The sequence below is a fragment of the Saimiri boliviensis genome, chromosome X, assembly GCF_048565385.1.
Source record: "Saimiri boliviensis isolate mSaiBol1 chromosome X, mSaiBol1.pri, whole genome shotgun sequence".
In the NCBI taxonomy this organism is placed as follows: Eukaryota; Metazoa; Chordata; class Mammalia; order Primates; family Cebidae; genus Saimiri; species Saimiri boliviensis.
The window spans coordinates 115,505,605-115,527,895 of record NC_133470.1 but is presented as its reverse complement, the minus strand read 5'-3'; the positions used below and the strand labels follow the sequence as shown (position 1 = coordinate 115,527,895).

The 22,291-nt window shown below is 42.7% G+C and overlaps 1 protein-coding gene across 2 annotated transcripts; it reads left to right on the top strand.

Moving 5' to 3' along the window:
• Positions 1–518: 518 nt before the first annotated feature.
• ATP1B4 (ATPase Na+/K+ transporting family member beta 4) lies at positions 519–21,743 on the top strand. Of its 2 annotated transcripts, none has more exons than XM_003931088.3 (8): positions 519–687; positions 4,956–5,208; positions 9,131–9,259; positions 9,529–9,633; positions 13,433–13,629; positions 14,743–14,799; positions 17,032–17,127; positions 17,825–21,743. In XM_003931088.3, exons 1-8 carry the CDS (start codon positions 625–627, stop codon positions 17,984–17,986), a joined length of 1,062 nt encoding a protein of 353 aa, XP_003931137.1. In that variant the 5' UTR covers positions 519–624; the 3' UTR covers positions 17,987–21,743. The 2 variants fall into 2 exon arrangements, with proteins under 2 accessions (XP_003931137.1, XP_010340006.1); XM_010341704.2 differs by having other exon boundaries at positions 4,956–5,220.
• The last annotated feature ends 548 nt before the right edge of the window (positions 21,744–22,291 follow it).

The following is a 22,291-nucleotide window of genomic DNA, read 5'->3' as shown; positions in this document are numbered from 1 at the left end:
CTGGCTTCTAAAATCAGAAAGAATAATCCACATTTTAAGAAGCTCATGGATTGACACAAATAAGAACTAATGTAGGTGGCTTAGAGTGTGTGGGGGTTGGGGGGAGAGAGCAAAGGGAATCTTTCCTGACATCCTAGATCCTTTTGCATGAGATCAGCCTTATGAAAAAAGCAAGTTATTCTTGGCCATCTCCCCTCACCCCCAACTCCCACCCACACCCCACCCCTGCACACACTGATATCCAACTCTCAATTGAAAAGAACATGACTTAAGATTTCCATTGGGCCCATCGTATCTCAAGCGCTGGAGAAAGACAAGGGGTGGAAAGACACATAAAGGGGGGTGGGGGGAGGGTGAGTTGCTCATCCTCGTGACCCAGAATATCTCCCCCTCCTTGTAATGATGAGCTTGCTTTTCCATAAGGGCTTTCCCTTGATTCAGGGAAGGGGCCAACCAATGAGAGAGGGACATGTTAGATTATTTTGGGGAAGGGCTCATGCCAGGAGGGTTCACTTTTACCAGGCGCCAAGTGTTCCCAGCAACCAGTGTCTCCTGTACCAGCAGAAGCTCCAGAACTCTCACCCGCTTGCCTGCCTCTGCTGCGTCTTTACCCACTGAACAGCCATGAGAAGGCAACTCCGGTCCAGAAGGACTCCATCCTTTCCTTACAGTTATCGCTACAGACTTGTGAGTGCCAGAGAGCAGAATATTTTGTTGCACCCACCTTTTTTTAATGGGGTGGGTTGGGGGCTGTGTAGACCTTGATTTATGGCTGCCTGTCTCTGGGATGGGCAGAAACAGTGACGTTTAGGGAAGCCCAGGGTTTCAAAAAGGAGCAGTGACTCCCAGCTCCTCCGGGCACCCTAAATTGCTGGATAAAAGGAGGAACTCCCTCTTCCTGTGAAACAAAGATAAGGGAAAGAGAAGATAACAGAGAATGAGGGGCTTCTAAAATATTTTCTTGGGAGTATAGAATTTGCACAGACCTTTTAGAGTATGTGAGTAAAGGTTTAATAGCAAGAAATTTAGCCAAGAGGGAAGGAAAGAGGAAGTGGAAATGACAGTCGCTGCCTACCCAGCTGTCTCAGTACCCTTGAGTGGTAGCTTCTTAAAGCCCAGCTGCTCTCTTTCTAAAGTGGAAATTCCAAACTATAGTTAAAATCATAGACTCCCCAATAGGAGCTGGGAGGGATCCCAGACATCATCTCTCCAGAACCCTTCATTATGTAAAGGAGGCTGCTGTGGCTCAGAGCACAGGAGTGACTTGCAAGTTAGTGGAGGAGCCAAAGTGAAAATGCAACATCCTCACTTCTCGTCTTGTGCTCTTTCCATTGTATTTGCAGTATGCATTTTCCTAACCCCCTGATCTGCCACTACCCACTGCCATCCTGCCTGCCACCCCACACTGCCCAACAGACAGGCACACATACATTCTTTTGGTGCCATCATTTATCTCCAGGATGTATTACAAATTGCTTGATCCAAAACTTCTTTGCACTTGTTTTGCTATAAATCATTAATGTATGCCCCACACAGGACTTTTTTGGGAGAGGATTTTGAAATCTTTCCCAGAGAGGATTGTGATCTGAGCCCCAGGAGGAAACAAAGCCTAAGCCATTTTTCTTTGGGTATGGCCACTTACGTAACCAGGGAATTAAGTGAAGACAGTCAACAGCCCGCAGAAGAAAACACAAATTCTTTTAACCTCCTATCAACCAATAGAAGGCTTCTCTTACCTTTTTAGCCACAATCTGAAGAATCGTTGCTTCCAGCTCTCAGAACAGTTACAATCTGCAGGTGTATAAAACTGTTTCTTACTTGCCTTCTTTCCTATGTAATATTACTAAAATGTTGTGTATAATTTCAGTTATTTGTCAAGTGGTTTGGACTTTAAATGCATCAGGGGATCTTGCTCTTTCTAGTACTTGATCAAATTTAAAAAGAAATTAATAGAATCCTGTGCTAATTTCTCTTTTAAAATTAACCATCCATTCCCATGTTTATGAAGTATTACTCAATGCAGGGCAAAAATTTAAAATTTGTCCTTTGGGTCATACTGTTTGTGTATATATTTGTTTATATGTTTATCTATTTAGATGGCTCAAAAGGGAGCCACCTTCTGTTCTTCTGACTCTTCCCTTTTAGGGAAACCTGATGACCCCATCACATACCCACTACCATATCCGAGAACACTTACACACACTGTCCCATGAGGACAAAACAGAATCTCAGGGATAAGGATTCTCATTGCCAAAGGACTTTCTACTGGATTTGTTAAATAGTTACACAAAGATACATTTTACACAGGATTTAATTAATGAGGATCTTTTGGGGAAGCCCTCTCTTGCAGTGTGACCATCTCCTTTACCTGGAAGCAGGGGAGAGGAGAAAAGATTTGAGGGTTCTAAAGCAAAGCTCAGGAACCTCTAATAGCCTCTCAGGTGTGAGAGCTGTGGGGACAAATTAGCTGTGAGAAGATTAATTCTTCCCAGGAGGGTAAGGCTCTAATGACAGGCCATCTTTAATGGGATTATCATGAGAGCCCACATCTACAAATTAAGATCAGGCTGAGGCCTAGCCCAGCTGCTTCCTCTATGGAAGGTTGAAAGCAGGCATAGGCAACATGGAGAGAAAAGAAAATTGTTCAGTAAATATAAATTTCTCCTCAATGAAATGTTATACTTCAAATTCACTGAGATTCTCAGGTGCAGTAGATTCTCTGGGGGTCGTGATTGCTGCCCACTGTGATATATATGACAGCTCACTTAGGGTGACAAGCTCTGTGAGAGCAGAGTCCTGTATCAGAATTTTAAGTCAGGCAGGTATCACTGATATTTGGTTAGGACCTACTGGGTACTTAACTGTCAGCTTTATACTGTAGAGGGCCATCAAGAGGATAGAAAATACGGACTCTCCCTCTGGGTGCTCAAAAGGTAGTTTGGGACGTCAAATGTGTACATAGGTTCACATACAAGTGAAAGATACTTACTTAAGAACATGTATTAATCCATTCAATGGATGAAGTTTATTTTCCCAAGCCTTACACTGTGAGCCTATGTCAGTCAGCCATCTTGATTATAAGCACCTAAAATATTTGTGTGTGTGCGTTTTTTGAGACAATGTCTCACTCTGTCACCCAGGCTGGAGTGCAGTGGCATGATCATAACTCACTGCAGCCTTAACCTTTCAGGCTCAAGTGATCCTCCTGCCTCAGCCTCCTGAGTAGCTAGGACTACAGGTACACGCCACCATGCCTGGTTAATTTTTTAAATTTTTGTAGATATGGGGTCTTGCTATGTTGCCCAGGCTGTCCTCAAACTCCTGGGTTCAAGTGATCCTCCTTCCTTGGCTTCCCAAAGTGTTGGGATTACAGGCGTGAGCCACTGCACCTGGCCGTAAAATATTTTAGGAACACAGAACCTGAGACACTGTGTTTTGTTAATCTGCGAAGCTACGTCTAAGCACTTGTGCTCAATGTGATATGGGAGAAACATCACTGTCCAGCTTTTCAACAGACACAGGTTCTGAGGCTATCAACTCCATCATGGATTTACTGCATAGTTTTGGCTAGATCCTGTCCCGTCTTGGGGCCTCAGATGAATAAGTAAATCTTGAAGGTCCCTGTCAGTTCTGATACGGTATTTTTTATAGAGCTGCACATTGGAACAAATTAGAGAGCAATTCAAGAGGGCTTATAATCAAGAGCTAGATAGTGCTGAGAGCTGAGCCTTGTCATTCTGTATCACTTTTACTGATTCTGAACAATCCAATTTGCTGAGCCCCCCTCCCCTCAACAAAGGCAGCATTTTTAGCTGAGTGCCCTCTAAATGGCCTTTGAGGAATTAGGCAGAGAGCGGGCAGCACAGAGACCCTGATCTCTAGTGTTTGACACATCCAACCCCAACAGGTGCACAGGCCCTGCCACTCTTCAGACTTGGACAGCAGAGAGAAGGGAGGGCAGCCTCATTTTCTGCTGCTGCAGTAAGCCTTGGCAAACCTCCAAAGAGCAAAGGTACAACTCTCTGGCCTGTGACTGGGAGGTATTTGAAACACCACTTGGCGAAGTCTAGGTTTCTCTGTCTCTGTCTCTGTCTCTCTCTCTCTCTCTGTCTCTCTCTCCCTCCCCCCCCACCGCCTTTTCAGTTTAATTTTCTTAGAACCACTCAGAGAAGATTACAGTTTCAAATCTCAAGTAATGGCTGCAATCAGTCAATCAACAAATATGTGCTGAGTATGTATTACATGCTCAGCTTTTTACCTAAGGCATAGGGGGAGACTAAGGAAGCCAGGGGTTCCAGCTCTCAGATGGTCTTTCTAACCAATTTAAAACAGGAAGAAATTCCAACTAGGGCAATAATCATTCAAGAGAAGCAGCTAATAACTGCCCATCTCTTGTTTCTTTTGGGAAGGAAGGCGAAGTTTTGAGGAGGGGTACAGGAGTTGGCCTCCCCTCCTGATGTCTGTCCCAGGCTATTTTTAGACACAATTTGAAATGGCGAAGTTGAGCAGCTGAATGTGTACAGGGTGTTAGGATGAAGCTGGCTTGAACTGAAAATTTGCCATCATGGACACAAATGTTTAAGACTATTCCATCCTCTTCCTGTGTGAGCTCACCTCTGCTCTGATAGGCCAAAGTTAAGTGGGAGGTCAAGGCCCCAGAACAGAGTAGTGATATGAACAGTCTTTGGAGAAGAGCCCAAATGCCTGAAGCTGAGAATAAAAGTTGCACCTCTATGGAAAGAATACTGAGTAAAAATGGGTCATAAAAAGGATATTTTCTCCAAAAGAACAGAGAAAAAGAAAATCTACTTCTTGTAACAATGTGTATGTGTATGGGGAAGTAGAAATTTGAAGCATCTCCAAATATTGAATCATTTTCATTTATTTTTGGCTGGTGGGATGCACCATTGGACATTTGTTTTCAAATAGGGTATTGTGTTTTGTCACTGTTCCAGGATGATCAGGATGAACTGAACCAGAACTACTTAGCAGATGAAGAGGAGGAAGCAGAAGAAGAGGCTCGGGTGATGGTGGTGCCCAAGTCAGAGGAGGAGGAAGAAGAAAACGAGAAAGAAGAGGAGGAAGAGGAGAAAAAGGAGGAGGAAGAGGGTCAGGGTCAGCCAACAGGCAATGCCTGGTGGCAGAAATTGCAGATCATGAGCGAATACCTGTGGGATCCAGAGAGAAGAATGTTTCTGGCCCGAACAGGTCAGAGTTGGAGTAAGTCCCAATAGTCCCAATGCCAAAGTCTGGTGTCCTTTGCTTTTGGTGTGGTGTCCAGGGCTCCTTTACCATACGCTGGATGGGCTCGTCTGTTAACTTCTCTTTGCATTTCATGTAAGGGCACGAATGCCTAGGGAAATGCCTAGACCGTGGACAGATTCCATCAGAACAAACTCCAATGATGAACAATCTTGATTGTGTAACTGAAATCCACTGGGCTCAACATCAGTTATAATGGAGAGAGATAGTGAGAATGAGTTGAAAAAGCACATATTTTTTTAAGTCCCTGGCCTGTCACTTTCTATCCACATGACCTTGGACTCATCATTTCCCCCCTCTGAGCCTTGGTTTCCTCACCCGCCAAATGAGGAAAACAATCCCTGCCTTGCTTCTCTCACAGGATCAGAGTGAGGCTCCAATTAGATGTTAAAACTGTAAAGTTGAAAGAACTATGCAGAAGACTTCTTGTAGGGTGTGAGACTCAAATCCCTTCTAACTTGACCAAGTGTGTTTATAAAGCCTCATCACCTGGTAATGTCAGAGAAAGAGAGCCAGGAGGCGTGTCCCTGGCCCCGCTTGTGGGTGTCTTCCTCTGCTATGATAGACATGCTTGATCAACGGTAGAATTATATTCCTTAGCATTTCCTCTTTGTACAACATGCTGCCATCATTTTTACTGCACAACTTCCTCAGTGCTCCCTTCTACATTCTTACCCACCTCTTAAACTATTATACTGAGCCTTCTCCTTAGGAGATTTAGCCATTGGTAAAATTCACACTTGCCACACTCTACACAGCTCAGAAAAAGAGCAGCTGCTAGTTTAGAACTCAGTCAATCCATGGAAGAAAAAAATAAAGGATGCCAAAGATGAAATAACAGTCCCCTAGTGCCAAGGGTCTAGATTGCTGAAGTTGATGGCCATGTCTCCTAAAAGCCCCCTTGGCTAAGAATTCTCTCCCTCATAGTTAATGTTGCTATTTCAGCTCACTCAGGGTAAACAGCCAGCTCTGCTTCCTGGAATTAGGAATAGCAGGTGTGGGGCTCTCATCTCCCTTCACCCCTCCTCAATTCCCAGCCCCACCCCTGACCATCCCACAAACTCTCAACTGGAACAAATGTACCATTTAACCGACATTCCAACATTCTGGAAGCTGTAGACAAATACTGGACACTCATTGGGGCTCTAAGGGTGCACAGCTGTTTCTCCCCTGCCTAAAGAGGACTGGAAAAACAGGTCTTGTGAAATGCAAGTGTGATTCTGGAAGGGGAAGCCTAAACAGTCAGCAGCCATTGAAACTTCACCAGATGAGCTGATGTAAATTCCTTCTATGGAAGACAATCCATAGGCCAGTAAGTGGGGATGAGGGAGGAAGGTTCAAGTGCCCAGAGAAGATATGGAAATGGGGGCATTACATGATAGGTCATACCCAGACCTCCAAGTAGCAGGTCTAAGTGGAGCCCAGGAATTATTCTGTTGGGCTACCCTGGGCGAATGGTAATGTTAATGCCTCAGCCATAAAGCACATGCCTTGCTGTCTTCTTTCCTGAGACCAAGGTGCCCACTATCGCACTTACTAATGATGTCCCAATCTTGACATCAAACTGCCTAATATATTTAGAAGGCCTATGAGTATAATCTGGGCCTTTCCTTTGGTAGCTATACAGCCCTATTCTTGGAAACTCTGTTATTTTATTGGATACCAACAAGAATCATATGAGGTAGTAATGTTATTATCCCCATTTTACAGATGCAGAAACTGAGGCTTAGAGAGGGTAAGTAACTTGCCTATAGTCACATAGTTACTAAGTGGCAGTGCTGGGATTTCAAACCCTGGTTGGATGAACACTGGAGTTCATTCTTTTGCCAGAACACTGCCCCATCTTCATGAACTCTAACAGTGAACAAAAGGCCCTGTAGGCCTCAGGACCTGGTGTTTTATTGGGAGAAATGAAGAGTTGGGAGCATGGTTACTTCGTGGTCTATCCAAGCCTGGGTGGGGCATTGAGAAAAAAACCCTAGAATACCTAGAGGAAAGGCCCAAGTAATACTTGGACATCCGGGGCAGAAAGTGTCAGAGGGATCAATGGGTTCAGATGGGGACTGTGCTTGATTTCGCCTGGGGGTGGCTGAGATAACTATCTCAATCTGTCATCACCTATCATGAACTCTAGGGCACCCACTCCTGGGTGAGGCTAAGGGAACTTATTGCTAGTGTCATTCCCCTCATCTATAGCTTCCTGGCGACACATCCTGGGAAAGAAGGAAGATATCTCCAAAGGAATGTACCTGTGTTCCTTTGCTTTCCCTTCATCCATGAAACTGAGTCTTTTGGTCTCCATGGATGGCTCTAGCTGTTGATCCATTCCCAAGATGGGGATGGGGTAAAGAAATGGAGGCAGAAACACAGGGCAAATCCCATTAGATAGCCACTGGGTGATAGCCAATTATCACAGGTGCACAAGTGCTGTCCTTTACTCTCCAGGGACTCCAACGGAATCGATGTGTTCATGTTCCTGTTCTGCTTTAGCTCATGTAATAAAATAAAAAGGGTCAGTTCCATTTCCAGTCGGATTACTATGGGTTTTTTCTCCCTTCCACAATACTTTTTCTGGTTAGTTCTATTTGGTTCATGGCTCAATTTAAAAATTAATATTTGGATTCAGTTTGGGGTACTGCAGAGTTAAGTGGTTTGTTCCAGTTTCTGGTTCATGATTCAGTGCAAATCTGTAGTTCTGACATCATGTCATTGCTATGAGCAGAGCCAAACATTGTTGCCCAAGGGAGGAGCCCCAAGGAGGGCTTAAAAAGAGTTTCTCAACAGCAATCTCATGCTCATTCACCTCACTTGGTCTGGCCTAACCTGGGACAAACCTAGTCCTAATACAGTCCACAAAGGGAAAATTCATACAACTATGCTTGTGGTCCTGCAGCACTAATAATAATGTTAACAATACCTGATGATGACTGCCACTTATAGTGCATTTAGTGTTTGCCAGGCTCTGTGCTATGCTGTTTATGTGCATTATTCAATGCTAAGAAGTAAGTACCATTATTGTCCAGACTAGGAAATTGAGGTCCAGAGAGGTGAACAGCATGTCCAAGATTAAACAGCTAAGAAGTGGTAGTCAGGATAGGATGTAAGGAAAGACCAAATTTAAGATATTGTTAGGGATATAGATAATATAAGGTAAGTGCTAAATTTATCCCCTTCTTACCTGTGAAGATTTGGAGATGCGAGAAAGTTCTGTAACTTGCCTAAGTTCACAGGCAAGTGTCAGTGATTAGGTACTGTTTCCTTCTCTTCCCTTCCCCACCCTGTGTTAGTGTTCTTTTTGAAAAGCAGAGCTGTTTAAACTTTTGCTAAAGATGAATACAATTTGAAATAAGCAGGACAAAACCTCACTTTGTCTTGATTGGAGACAAGTCCAGTGGAAATTCATCAAAAGTGTGAATTATAGACTATGTGGAAAGAAATGCTGCTTTCATCACTTGCAAATACCTATAATCACTGGAACCAAGCTGCTAGGACTCTTCAGGGCATCCACTTTCATGAATAGCAAAGAATGATTTGTACTTAGGACATCAACTGTTGCCCAGAGGACTCTCAAGCAATTTGTCCTCTGCAGTACTTTAAACTCCACTCCCCTGTAATCTTGTTCATGGTCATCATTTGCTCAGCAAGCCCTTCCATCAGAGATGCTGTACAGGTAAGCTGCAATCAGACCCCTGGCACAATCCTCACTGACTCCAAATTGGTGAAATCTGAATAAGCAAGGACATACTGAATCTGGGGAAATTTTTAAAGGGCCATTTTGTGTTTGGGTTGTTTCTGGTTCATGAGTCCAGGCAGGGAGGAAGGGCTTGTTGGCAAGCACTGACCACTGTCATCTTTGATTGCTCTGCAGGCCTGATCTTACTCATTTACTTCTTCTTCTATGCCTCCCTGGCTGCTGTGATCACCCTCTGCATGTACACACTATTTCTTACCATCAGTCCTTATATACCGACCTTCACGGAACGGGTAAAGCCTCCTGGTGAGTGTGCCCAGATGCCCTGTGTTGTCAGAACTTGCTGGACAGAAATATGCTTGCACAGCATGTTCAGCCTCAATTAACTTTGGCTCTTCCTGGTAATGACTTAGAGATCCAATTATTAAGAGGAAAAGTAAAATGGTACTTGGCAAATTATGGTTCTTTTCATTTTGATTGCCTGGGGGGAAATGGTTTCATGGGAATCAATACCAAAAAAAAAAAAAAAATCCTAAGAATGGGTTAATATATCCAAGACCTGTTTTCATTGCCAGGAGTTATGATCAGACCCTTCGCCCATAGCCTTAACTTCAACTTCAACGTTTCTGAACCTGAAACTTGGCAGCATTATGTGATTAGCCTAAATGGCTTTCTCCAGGGTAAGTAAATTTCTCTAAATAGTTGGAAGCTCTTTTGAAAGGTGATGGGTGGGAATCCAAAATTCAAAATTCACCTTGCCCAAAAATCCCAGTCTTACTAACCCAAACTTATTATGATCTTTCCTTACTTTGCATCACCCTTGGCACCTGTAGATACAATCAGAATTGCTCTAGCGTGTGATTGTATGATGCCTTGAAAGCATACAAGACACTTTTCCAGCAAGATAAGTAAGCTCTTTGAGGCAGAGAACTTTGTTTCTTTTCTTGAACATGATACAGCACCCAGTTAAGTCCTGAGCATATCTGGATGGCTCAATAATGACCATTTATAGATGATAATTCTGTGGGGGAGATAGTGGTGGGAAAAGAATAAAGTTCTCCAGAGCTGGAAGATTCCTATCTTCTAAACTTTCTCAAGGTAAAAGAAGTCATTTCTTGGAGATGGGCTAACTTGAATGGAGAGGCAAGTGTCTTTATTTAACAACATTCCAGAAAGGAGTTCAAGGAAGAATCTCTGGGTGTTGCTCTAACATTCTGACCCCAAGTATTTTTGAGGTGCCTATCTCTACAGTGTCATCAGACAAATTTTCAGAGGCATATGAATGGCTTTGTGGGAGACCCTTCCACAAGGTAAAATCTGAAGTAGTGGCTTGGTTAAGGTTAACAGAGCACACAGGTTCTTTATGTAGCTATCAAAGAGGAGCTCCAGTGGGGTTTGCATTTCTGCACTTAATCTTTGTGGGGAAAAATGTCAGTCATTCTGGTTTGGTTGTCCTGGCCTGGTTGAAGTGGGGTTGATCCATTCTACGGGCAGCTACTATTATAACGTGTGCACTGAATTAGGAGGAGAACAATCTCTTATCATGTGCTAGGAAGTGTTATTTAAATACATTAATTTTGTCATTTAACTTTAACTCTGCATAATAAAGTTGATCGCCCTCATTTTATAAATGAGAGAACTGAGACTCAAAAAGGGAAAGTAGCTTGATCAAAGTCTTCTGGCAGCAGAACCAGTGTTTGAATCCACATTCCATGTTCTTGACACTCTTGCTGCTGTAAATGTTATACAGGGACCAACAGCATGGGCATCTCCTGGGAGTTTGTTAGAAACACAAAATCTCAGACAACATCCTAGACCTGCTGAATCAAAATATGCATTTTTTAAAAATCCACAGGTGATTTGTAGGAACTTTAAAGTTTGAGAAATGCTGCTTTTTGTAATTCTATGCTGCTGTCATATGACCAAGCATTAGAAACTCAGCCTTATATCAGCAGGGCTCAGTGTTATTTTGGTAAGTCTAAGCTTCAGATTCCTTACCTGTGAAATGAGGGAAGATGGGGCTGGGTTCTTTCTGAGTCCATGTAGTTTTATTTTTAGCCACAGAAATGTTTTGGGCATCTTGGCCAGCACAATATCTTCTTTTGTTTCAGAATGCTTGCAAGTGATTGCAGATACATTGCCAGAATCCCTGCTAAGAAAATCCCTCCAAGAAGCTAGTAGACAGAGAAATACCAATTCTGACCCGATGGTGGAAGCAGGGAATGTTAGGAAAAGCACTGGTTTTTTAGTTCCTAAAAGTAGATAATGTGTCCTGCTAAAAACAAGCACATCTCTGAAGTAGACATCCCAGAGTATCAGTTTCATTCCCATGAGGACTGGGATTTTGCAATAAGGGTCATGCCCATGCCACATTATTTTTAATGGAACTGCCTCAAGAGAAACAATGAGCACATGATTGCAGCCTCCATTTAGAAAGTTACTTGAGCATAGTTCTTGTTCTAAAAAAAAAAAAAAGAAAAAAAATTAAAACAAAGCCTTGAAGTAAATGTAGCTTTGTCAAAGGAAAAATAAAAGCATAGCCATAATTGGAATAGATTTAAAATTCCCAGTTGCCAATTAACAACATCAAACCCAAGTCACAACCTGTGAACCTATTATTAGATAAGGATTTGGCAGTACATTTTGAGTTTTACCTCTGGTAGATCACAGGTGCACAATCTCCTCTGAAATACTGAGCTACTTTGAACATTAATACATGGGATTGAGTCTAACAGGTCTAACTGGGCTCCATCATCTAGAATCAAATTGGAAATAATGCAGTAATTTCTAAAGCCCAGTTTTATGTATGGAATTTGGTAGCCAAAAGAGTTACCTCACAGATAGTCCCTTTAAGCTTTCTCCCTGATATATATATATATATATATATCTCCTTGGACACATGTTACATTCCATCCAATGTAAAGGGACATTGACCCTGAATGTCTCAGGCCTCAGTAGATAAGATCTCATGCCCTCACTTTCCCCTCAGAGACCTTATGGTTGTCACTGGTTTCTTTTAACTTATGCTTCTATTTTGCAGTGCTAACTTCCCTCTGTAAAGGATGAAGAGCTGGCTTATTCCCTCCCCCTCCTCCTCCTCCTCCTCCTCCTCCTCCTCCTCCTCCTCCTCCTCTTCTTCCTCCTCCTCCTCCTCCTCCCCCCCCTCCTCCCCCCCTCCTCCTCCTCCCCCTCCTCCTCCTCCCCCTTCTCCACCTCCTTCTCCTCCTCTTCTTCTTCTTCCACTTTCCTTCTGTCTCACAACTCATACTTGACACTCTCTTACAATCAGGTGCCTCTCATTGACTTCAAAGGGAGACATTGTAACTGCCTAATGGGTTCACCTTGCCCACTGCCTAGCCAGGGCTTATTTATCAAGACATGGGAATTGCAATAGAGAAAGGGTAATTAACACCCAGCTGGCTGTGAGGGAGACTGGAGTTTTATTATTACCCCAATCAGTCTCCCCAGACCTTTTTTTTTCCCCAGAGTCTCGCTCTGTTGCCAGGCTGGAGTGCAGTGGTGGAATCTCGGCTCACTGTAACCTCTGCCTCCCAAGTTCAAGCGATTCTCCTGCCTCATCCTCCTCAGTAGCTGGGACAGCAGTTGCGCGCCACCACACCCAGCTAATTTTTGTATTTTTAGTAGAGATGGGGCTTTACCATGTTGGCCAGGCTGGTCTCAAATACCTGACCTTGTATTCTGCCTGCCTTGGCCTCCCAAAGTGCTGGGATTACAGATGTGAGCCACCGCACCCGGTGTCCCCAGGACTATTTCTATATTGCAATAAAATCTATGCACATTGGGTTGCCAGTGCCCCTGCCAGTAGAGACAGTACCAGTCGGCTCCCAGCCCAAGAGAACTAGGTGGCTGCTTGGGGTGGCCTCGGGATCCACTGCCAGGTATGGGGGCTACTGAACCACGAGCAAGTAGCCACAAGGACAATTCCAAATGAGCCCCCAAATTTGTAACCACCCAACTGGTTCACCTTGAAACCTAAGTGAAGTTAAGGAGATTTAACCCAAGAACTTAGCCTCTTTATATATACCATTACCTTGAATGTTTCAGTCCCACTTCCAAAATCTACCAACTATGTGCCTATTTCTCTCTCAGAAGTAGAAGGGACAGCATTCCAAGTTTACAGTTTATCATATCTGAAAATAAATGGTGGAAAATGGAGAAAATTTATAAAGTGACAAAGGACCCAGAGATGGATAACCAGAAGTTCCATGGGAATGAAAAGCAAGGGAACAGGCAATCAAACTGGGCTGAAGTGACTAGTTAGGAAGACTTCCTAGAGGGATGCTGCTGATGAAGGCTGTTGGGCACCCCTGATGCCAGTTCACAGGTAGACTGAATGGGCTTTCAGAGGAGTACAAACAAGCTGGAGAAAGGAAGCTTGGGAGGGAGGACTACTGAATGCATGGCCTTCCCCTGTAGCACCTGTCTAACATAACCCATTGCCACTCACACATGCTTTAGGTTATAATGACAGTCTTCAAGAGGAAATGAATGTAGATTGTCCCCCGGGGCAGTACTTCATCCAAGATGGTGATGAGGATGAGGACAAGAAGGCCTGCCAATTTAAGCGCTCTTTCCTAAAGAACTGCTCTGGTCTGGAGGACCCAACTTTTGGATACTCTACTGGACAGCCATGCATCCTTCTAAAGATGAACCGGGTATATTGGCTTTTCATATCTGGTGGTGATAAGTGAATGAATTAGATAGGAGGGCTCTGGCCACTCCATTTGTCTTGGGCTGGTCATTTCTACTGACAGCATCAGAAATACAAACAACCAGACAAACCTATCAATTTCCTTTTCCCCCGAGCACTTTCTATGGCCATTCTTCTGCCTCACCCCTAAACCTGTCCCTTGATGGCCTCTGTCAAGAATGGAGTCCTGGCTGGGCGCGGTGGCTCAAGCCTGTAATCCCAGCACTTTGGGAGGCCGAGGCGGGTGGATCACGAGGTCAAGAGATCGAGACCATCCTGGTCAACATGGTGAAACCCTGTCTCTACTAAAAATACAAAAAATTAGCTGGGCATGGTGGTGCGTGCCTGTAATCCCAGCTACTCAGGAGGCTGAGGCAGGAGAATTGCCTGAACCCAGGAGGCGGAGGTTGTGGTGAGCCGAGATCGGGCCATTGCACTCCAGCCTGGGTAACAAGAGCGAAACTCCGTCTCAAAAAAAAAAAAAAAAAAAAAAGAATGGAGTCCTAGCCAAGTGCAGTGGCTTGAGATTCTAATCCAAGCTACTTGAGAGGCTGAGGAAGGAGGATTGCTTGAGCTTAGGAGTTCAAGTTTAACTTGGGCAACATAGTGAGACCTCATCTTTAATTTTTAAAAAAGCATTTTTTAATGAAGAATGGAGTACTGAGCTCTCTGGAACAAGGGATGATTGACATGAGGGTGGCATGGGGGACAGTTCTGAAATCATAAAAAATGCATTTTTCTTCCAACCTGTCATGCCTTAGTTGTGGAGGAGCCTTATCAGTCACAACCCTCTTAAAATTAGAAAGTTATTTACATCTTTAGACTTGTCTTGCTCTGGTTTCCTGTGTGTAAATATCAGGCATAAATACAACATGGAGTAAGCTGCTTAGCTCTGAAGATGTTTTTCATTTTCTGCTTTTTGTAACATTTCTGAGAAGGCAAAATAGACGAAGCATTTGCCTTAGGAAGGATGATTGGGAGGAGGTTTAGAAAAGCCCAATTTTTACTGTCAAATATGTTTTGCTAAAAAACAAACAACAACAACAACAACAAAAAAACACTGGTTTTCTTTTGATAGATTGTAGGCTTTCGTCCTGAGCTTGGAGATCCTGTGAAGGTTTCCTGCAAAGTTCAGGTAAAGAGCCTTTTTGAGTAAGTGTTGTTAGCACATCTGTTTCATGCAAAAATGTAGTCCATCCCTTTCAGGGACATACACGTGGATGGTAGGCTAGGGAAAAGTTAGTCTTTTCATAACTACAGCTCTCTTTAGTTCCTTCAGGTTTTCCTCTTTTCAGAAAGCATTCAAGTCATGTGTGTTTGTGTGTATAGTGTATGTGTGTGCATGCGTGTGTGTCAGTGTGCCATGATTAATACTTGTGAAAACCAAAGACTGAACTTCAGCTAGGGGCCACAGCAGGGAACAACAGTGTGCAAAGTCATTAATTGGGATTCTGTTTACACTTTTGCTTTTAGCTCTAATTATTTGTTTCTTTGAACTAAACAAACAGCTTTCATTAGAGTCATTAGTTCCCAGATTTTAAAACTGAATTTCACATTTTGCAGCAATGACCAGTAGCACTGGGTGTTGCAATAACAAATGACTACAAGGGAAGTATAAACAGAACTCCATTAATATGCTAATTAACTGCCCTTCGAGGGACCATTAACTTCTATCTTATCTGCACCAATTAGCTCCCTTGTAGGAAAAAGCCCTTAGATCTTGGGTTTGCTTCTTAAACAGGAAGCAGCTCTTCCCTGTTCAGTGACATCAACTGCACCCCCATCCCTGGATAGTTGTCTTGCAAATATGTGAGACCTGGTAATTCCATTCTCAGTATGAGAAATACAATTGAAAACTTCAGTCCTCATGGTGGCAGATCAGAAAACAGCAAAAGGCAGCATTTATTCAGCCAATATCCCACATTCAGCAAGCATTTATTGATCACTTATTATATATCAGATCCTCTGCTAGGTGTTAGAAGTGTTGAGGTAAGAGTATGACTCTGTCTCTGAAATCAAGACAATCAAGTATTACAAATGCTGTGAAAAGGGAAGATAGACTCTGAAAGGTCAGGCTGTACTTGCCAAATGAACAAGGTAGGAAGGACATTCTGTTCTCATGTGTATGTGTAAATATTCACAATGTGAGGTGTGATTACAAACTATCTGAACTGATTCCCCAGGCCTTCATGAAAAATGAATGTCATTGCTTTTTAGAAGAATGTCTTAAAAGTAAATCATAAAGACCAACTTAGTCTTAAGCTAGCATATTAACTGGACAGAGTTCTACTTATAGTTCCCTAACAGACGCTGTTTGTTTTTCAGCTTACATCAAACCTTGCTGAGAACTGTCTCTTCTAAAATTTTTCAAAGTTTTAATTATTAGTTTTAGTTGCCTTCTTACAAATTTTATGTCCTTTTTTTAAAAAAAATTAAGAATCTCTATACATTCTATAATAATTAATATTGCTCAAATCCACACCCACTTGTGGAAATCAAGCAGGATGAGGTCATGACTAGAATAAATTAAGGAGGGCTTAGTTTGTACCAAGAACAATTACAGTATATTGACAGAAGTAATCACATGACCTTAGTAAATAATTTGCTAGTAGCAATGCACTATTTGTCCATACTAGCCCCCAGACCTCTGCTATTTAGGGCAAGCCTAATGTATTGCAGAATTGGCAGCCCCCTACCTGACATAACGTGATGAGGGTAGACTTGTTTACTTTAATTATTTCCATACTCAGGTTCTTCCTGCTGACCCCTCTGACCCCACCTACTGTGATTAAGCACTACAGAGAATGTGGTCAGAGACATGAGTCTATGTGAGCCAACTGTAGGCTGAGTGCCTGTGTATCAGGTGCCTATGCGCTTGATCTGTCTTCCAATAGAACCGAGCCTGCAGTGTGCAAATCGTGGAGTGGGATTTACTAAACATGTTCTAACATGTATCTCCCTCAGCTCCAAGACTGGGTGCCAGGCCCAGCATGATTTTTTTGGAGAAAGGCTGGAGTTGTAGGGCCTCTTTCCAGAGCAGCATCAGGTACTGCAAGCCCTTTGGATTGCTTCTGTCTGGGCGCCCTAGATGCCAACAGAGAGCCAAACTGAGCACTTGTGGCCTCCTCAGCTCAGGCCTTCTATTCAGTATTCTTTGAACTGAAAAGCCAAGGCGTAGTCACTCCGTAAAAATGCTCCACTGGGGATAGGTCAGGGCTGAGCTCTGCCCTATTCTGCTTTCATGGTCTTCCTGGAACAGTTGGTTATGGGTCACACAGTGATTTCACCTGGGGTACAATTCCCTTTAGCTCAGACTCTAACCCACTCTGTGACCCAGCACCTGACATATGCCTGTTTTTGCTTACAGAGAGGTGATGAAAATGACATCCGATCCATCAGGTATTACCCAGAGTCGGCTTCTTTTGACCTCCGCTACTACCCTTATTACGGCAAACTGACTCACGTAAGCTGTATCCCCTTTGCTCATTGCTGTCAGAAAGGGCTCAGTGACAAAGGAAGAGCTGGCTGAGATCTATGAGAATCAGGAGGCAGCAGTTAGTACAGGGGTAAATAGCTGCTGGCCATAACCAGGAGCTCCCTCATCCAATTCTTATCACAACCACACTCATTTCCATATCTGAAAGAATCTTATATATGGCCTAGTTTAACCTTTTAAGTTTACGGATGGGAAAATTGGCGTTTGGAAAGAGAAAGTGACTTGCCCAAGATCACACTGCTAGTTAGTGGCAGAGCCAGGAGCAGATAAGTTACTACCATTGTGCTTAAACATGCCCTAATAATCACACTTCTGTTTCTCCCATTTGAAGCGCTGGGCTAAGTCGCCAACATAGGGACTGGATAGACACTAGTTTTGGTTTAATTCATGGTGTGATTTCCAGAAAAATCATATTATGCTGAGTCAGAATTGTTTTCCCCAGAGGACAATTAGATATCGGAAAGTGACTTATTAGAGAAACATATGATTTTCCCACAGTTTCCCAACTCAAGGAGAGTATGTCAGTTGCTTTGGCCATTTGTGAATTGGCATCATGGGATTTACTCAGTTCTCTTTGTGAGAGTTCTCATCCTGCAGTGATTATTTGATCACTTCCCTCATACCACCTCCCCACACTTAGAATTCATTGTTCTTCCACCTACAGGTTAACTACACCTCCCCGCTGGTGGCAATGCACTTTACAGATGTGGTGAAGAACCAAGCAGTGCCTGTGCAGTGCCAACTGAAGGGCAAAGGCATCATAAATGATGTCATTAATGATCGTTTTGTGGGCAGGGTAATCTTTACCCTGAACATAGAAACCTAAGAACCTCAGGGGGCCACTCCTACCAGTTCTGTTTCTGTTTTAGCTCATGGTATCTCTGGTAGCACCTGAATTCTTTTTCTTCAATTAGGACACAGCCAGATGGACATCTAAGACAGCAGATCATCTTTCCTTGCCTATGACATGTGTATAAAATGACATTATGGGAGCTGTTTGATTTTTTTAAAGGTAGTCTCTCCTGATGACAAATAGAGTATATTAATTTCCTTTCCTTCCACTTAAAAGTAAAATCTATTCTTGCTGCTAGTAGTCTCCCTGTAGCGTAAACATAGTATCTGACAAAATTCACAATAGCCGTGCAACAGCCATGAAGGAGAATTTCTATTATGATTATAAATTCATCATGTTTTCTAAAATTCTGCTAGTTTTAGAGGTCAGATTACTTCCAACCAGGCAATTTTATAAAAATCTGCCTAAGCCAGGTGTGGTGGCATGCACCTGTAGTCTCACCTATTTGGGAGATTAAGGCAGGAGGATTGCTTGAGCCTGGGAAGTCGAGGCTGCAGTGAGCTGAATTGCACTCCAGCCTGTGTGAAAGAGCAAGATCCTGTCTCTGAAGGAAAAAAAAAAAAAAACCTGTCTGGCAAGGTCCTTCCCTGGGAATCACCACTCAGACCAACCTAGACAACCTAGACCACTGTACCTATAGAGCTCTATATCCAGAGGGGCTTACGAAACTGCTGCCTCCCACGGACAACAAAATGCTGAGTCGAAAACTAGGTTATTTTCAACTGGGAGGGGGGCGGAAACCAGTGCTAACAGGATATTGTTCTGTGATAGAGATGAAGACTGTTCTTGCGACTTTTTAAAGAGGCAGGGCTCACTGCAACTGGGGAGAACACTTAGCATATGGATATGATTGCTGTTTGATTCCTTGCTCTCTAAAGGCAAACATTCCTGCAAACAGGTTTTTGTCAGCTTCAGGCAGAGGAGACAACGTGGAAGAAGATCTCCACCAGCTAATTCTTCTTGGGCTATTTGTTTGACAGTAGCATGATGTTTTCTGAGACCATCAGGGGTGGTTACATTGACCTGTAATTACAGCGCTGGAGATTGAAATCAGAGTCTGTCAATGAATACATAACAAGACAGAACGTTCCTGCCAGGCCAGGCAATAGCCAAGTCCATTAGCCAGTTTAGCATTTACTTTAAAAATGACATGAGGCAGATGCTTATCCAGGATGTGGATCAGCCAGGTCACTTTGACTTATCTTTGGTCACCTGATCACTCCACTGCTTCTTATCACCTCCACCAGGGGGAGGGCTGGGACAAGGAGAAAAAAAGCAAGCATCAGCAAATAGTATAGTGTCTCAGGGTCCAAAGCAAGTTTAAATGCCACGTAGGAGCATCCAAAGTCTGAATCTCCTCTACGATGTTTACTTTCTCCCAAAACAGAGAATTGGCAGTCTAGTAGTGAAGACAAACAAGTGGAGAAGTTATATAGTAAAGTTTGATGAGCGTTATAAAATTAGTATGTGAAAAGCTATGGGAACATGAGGGAAAATATCCTGAGCTGAGAAAGTAGCAGACGAAATTTCACATGCAAAGCCAGAGTCATGAAGAGACCATGGTGTGTCTGGGTAACTGTGAGCAGTATATGTAGCTGGAATGACAAGGGCTCAGAGGAATGGCAGTCAGTGTCAGGAGATCGAGCTAGAGGGATATTCAGGGATGGGAAGAGAACTTTGAGTTTTATCCAATAGGTGAAAATGAGTCATTAAAGCATTTTAATCAGGGAGGCTCTGTGGTCACATTTGTGTTTTATTTTATTTTTTGTTGTCGTTTCTTTTGTTTGTTTGTTTTTGAGACGGAGTTTCAGTCTTGTCACCTGGGCTGGAGCGCATTGGTGCAATCTTGACTTACTGAAACCTCTGCTTCCTGGGTTCAAGCGATTCTCCAGCCTCAGCCTCCCGAGTAGCTGGGACTACAGGTGCACACCACCATGCCCAGCTAATCTTTGTATTTTTGGTGGAGATGGGTTTTCACCATGTTGGCCAGGCTGGTTTTGAACTCCTGACCTTCAGTGATCCTCCTGACTCAGCCTCCCGAAGTGCTGAGATTACAGGTGTGAGCCACCGCGCCTGGCTTGCATTTTAGAAAGAGCACTTGGCAACCACTATGTGAAGGGTGATTGGAGAGGGACAAGACTGGAGAATGGGGAATAAGGAAGGAGGAGTTTGGAAAATGACTCCAAAGGTTTGAGCTTGGCTAGAACTGGTAAGGTGGTGACATTGTTGATCAAAACTACGAATACAAGAGAGAAGCAGGTTTGGAGAGATTAATTTTGAACATTTTAGATGTGATTTTCTGTTGATCCGACATTGACGTAGAGATGTAAACACATGTAGGGTTGAAAAGAAGGAAAGATGAGAACAAAAGTAACATTGAGTTGAGTGAATTCACTTAGGAAATTTTAAGCTATTTAATCTTGAGAATTAAAGCCAGTCATGTAAACATCCTACACCAATCTAATCCCTAATGTGATTTTTTCTCTTGGCGTTGTGGCAGAAATAATAGCTGCTCCTCTTTGGAATCTCCTTCCCAGACACCTTGCAAGTCTTATTGACGGAGTAGAGGGGGGCCAACCGCTATTGGCAAGTAATAGAAGATATAGGATCTTCTATAGCAGGTTAATTGAAAATACAAAAACAGACAAACAATGAAGCTGCCTCCTTTCAACCATTTTCTTTTAACAAATTCAATTTACAAAACTAACCTTTAAAAAAACGAAGAACAAAATGATAAGAGACAACAACTCAACTATTTGAAAATTACCTCAAACAATCAAACTCTCAAGATTCAGTAGTAAAAGATAATAGAATGTTAGATCTGGAAAGGATATTAGAGAGTGTTTAGAAAAAACAACTTGCATTGCATCTGACTCCAGGTCCAGTGCTCTTTCTACTCTGAGCTGCTGCTTACCAGAAAGTATCATCTTTTTAAAAATCAATGAATGATATCCTAAACATTTTGAAACATATGTCAAATTTGAGTTAAAACAGTTAACATTTCACAGGAATTCAACTACTGGTGCTATATTTTATACATAATACATTATCCTGTTAAATGCATTGACTATTAGACAAGGAATTATGAATCATTTGTCAAACAATGTTTCTCTTTCAATGGAATCCATTGTGTCCACAATTGCAAAGCAATATTGAAGAGTACTAAGATAGTTTGGGTTGTCAGCTAGGACATGAAAAAATAGTATTATTATACAGAACTGGATTCATTAATGTTCTAACTGTTCAATAAACTTCTGGTAGATTAATTTAAATAGGTCCCCATACTGTGCTGCATCAGGATTTGATTTGTATGCCATCTGTTACAATGTACTTGGTTTTACTTGACTGCCATTGAGAAATACCACTTCTAAATATCTTCGTGGTTTTGTCCATGCTGGACTTTGGTTTTGATTTTTCACCTTCTATCCCCCTGAAATCATTATCCTAAAGTAACCTTTCTTAGGCATCTATTTTCTGGGAATCAACATGTAAAAACATTTATATTGTGTTGAGGAGTTGTCGACAACAATAAATTGAAATAAAAAAGAAATGTATGATTTTCTCCTTCCAGACCATATCCCTAATTTTCCCAGAGGAATATTGGGCAGCCATGTGGGTGGAAAACTTGACAACTGACAACCTGTTAGTTAAATATTCTTTTTCTTTTCTCTCCCCTCTTTTTGACTCTTGGGATTTAGTTACAGGAGGATAAAACTAAAAGTTGTTTCATTTCTGGGCATTTTTTTTTTTTTTTTTTTTTTTTTTTTGGTGTATGGGAAGGAGCACAGACCTTCCACTTCCTCTCCAGGCATGCCACCCTCCAGGGACCTCCATGCGTTCGGCTATCCAGAAGCTCTCTGAACCCAGTCCTTTTGGGTTTTTAGGGAAGGTTCATTAAGTAGGCATGATTGATTACATCGCTGGCGATTTGTGATCAACCTTCAGTGTGTGCCAATTCTTTTGTGTGGTTAATTTCTTAGCCTTAGGTAGTTTCCTCACATGTGTCCATCAGCTCTTCTTCTCTCTCACTCTCTTTTTTTTTTTTTAATTTGACATCCATGAGCCATGAGTCCATCAGTTCTTCAGGGGACCATTTCTACTCAAAGGGACCCTGTGCAGGTTTCTGGAGTCCACGCTATATACATTTCCCCTCTCTGGCACTCTGTCTAACAAACCCTAGCCACATTGGTCTCCCAGATTCTTCCCTCTCCCTCTTTAACTCATGGAGTTTTCCGGACTCCACCTAAGTTCCTCTTCCCTGCACCATGGACTGGAAAC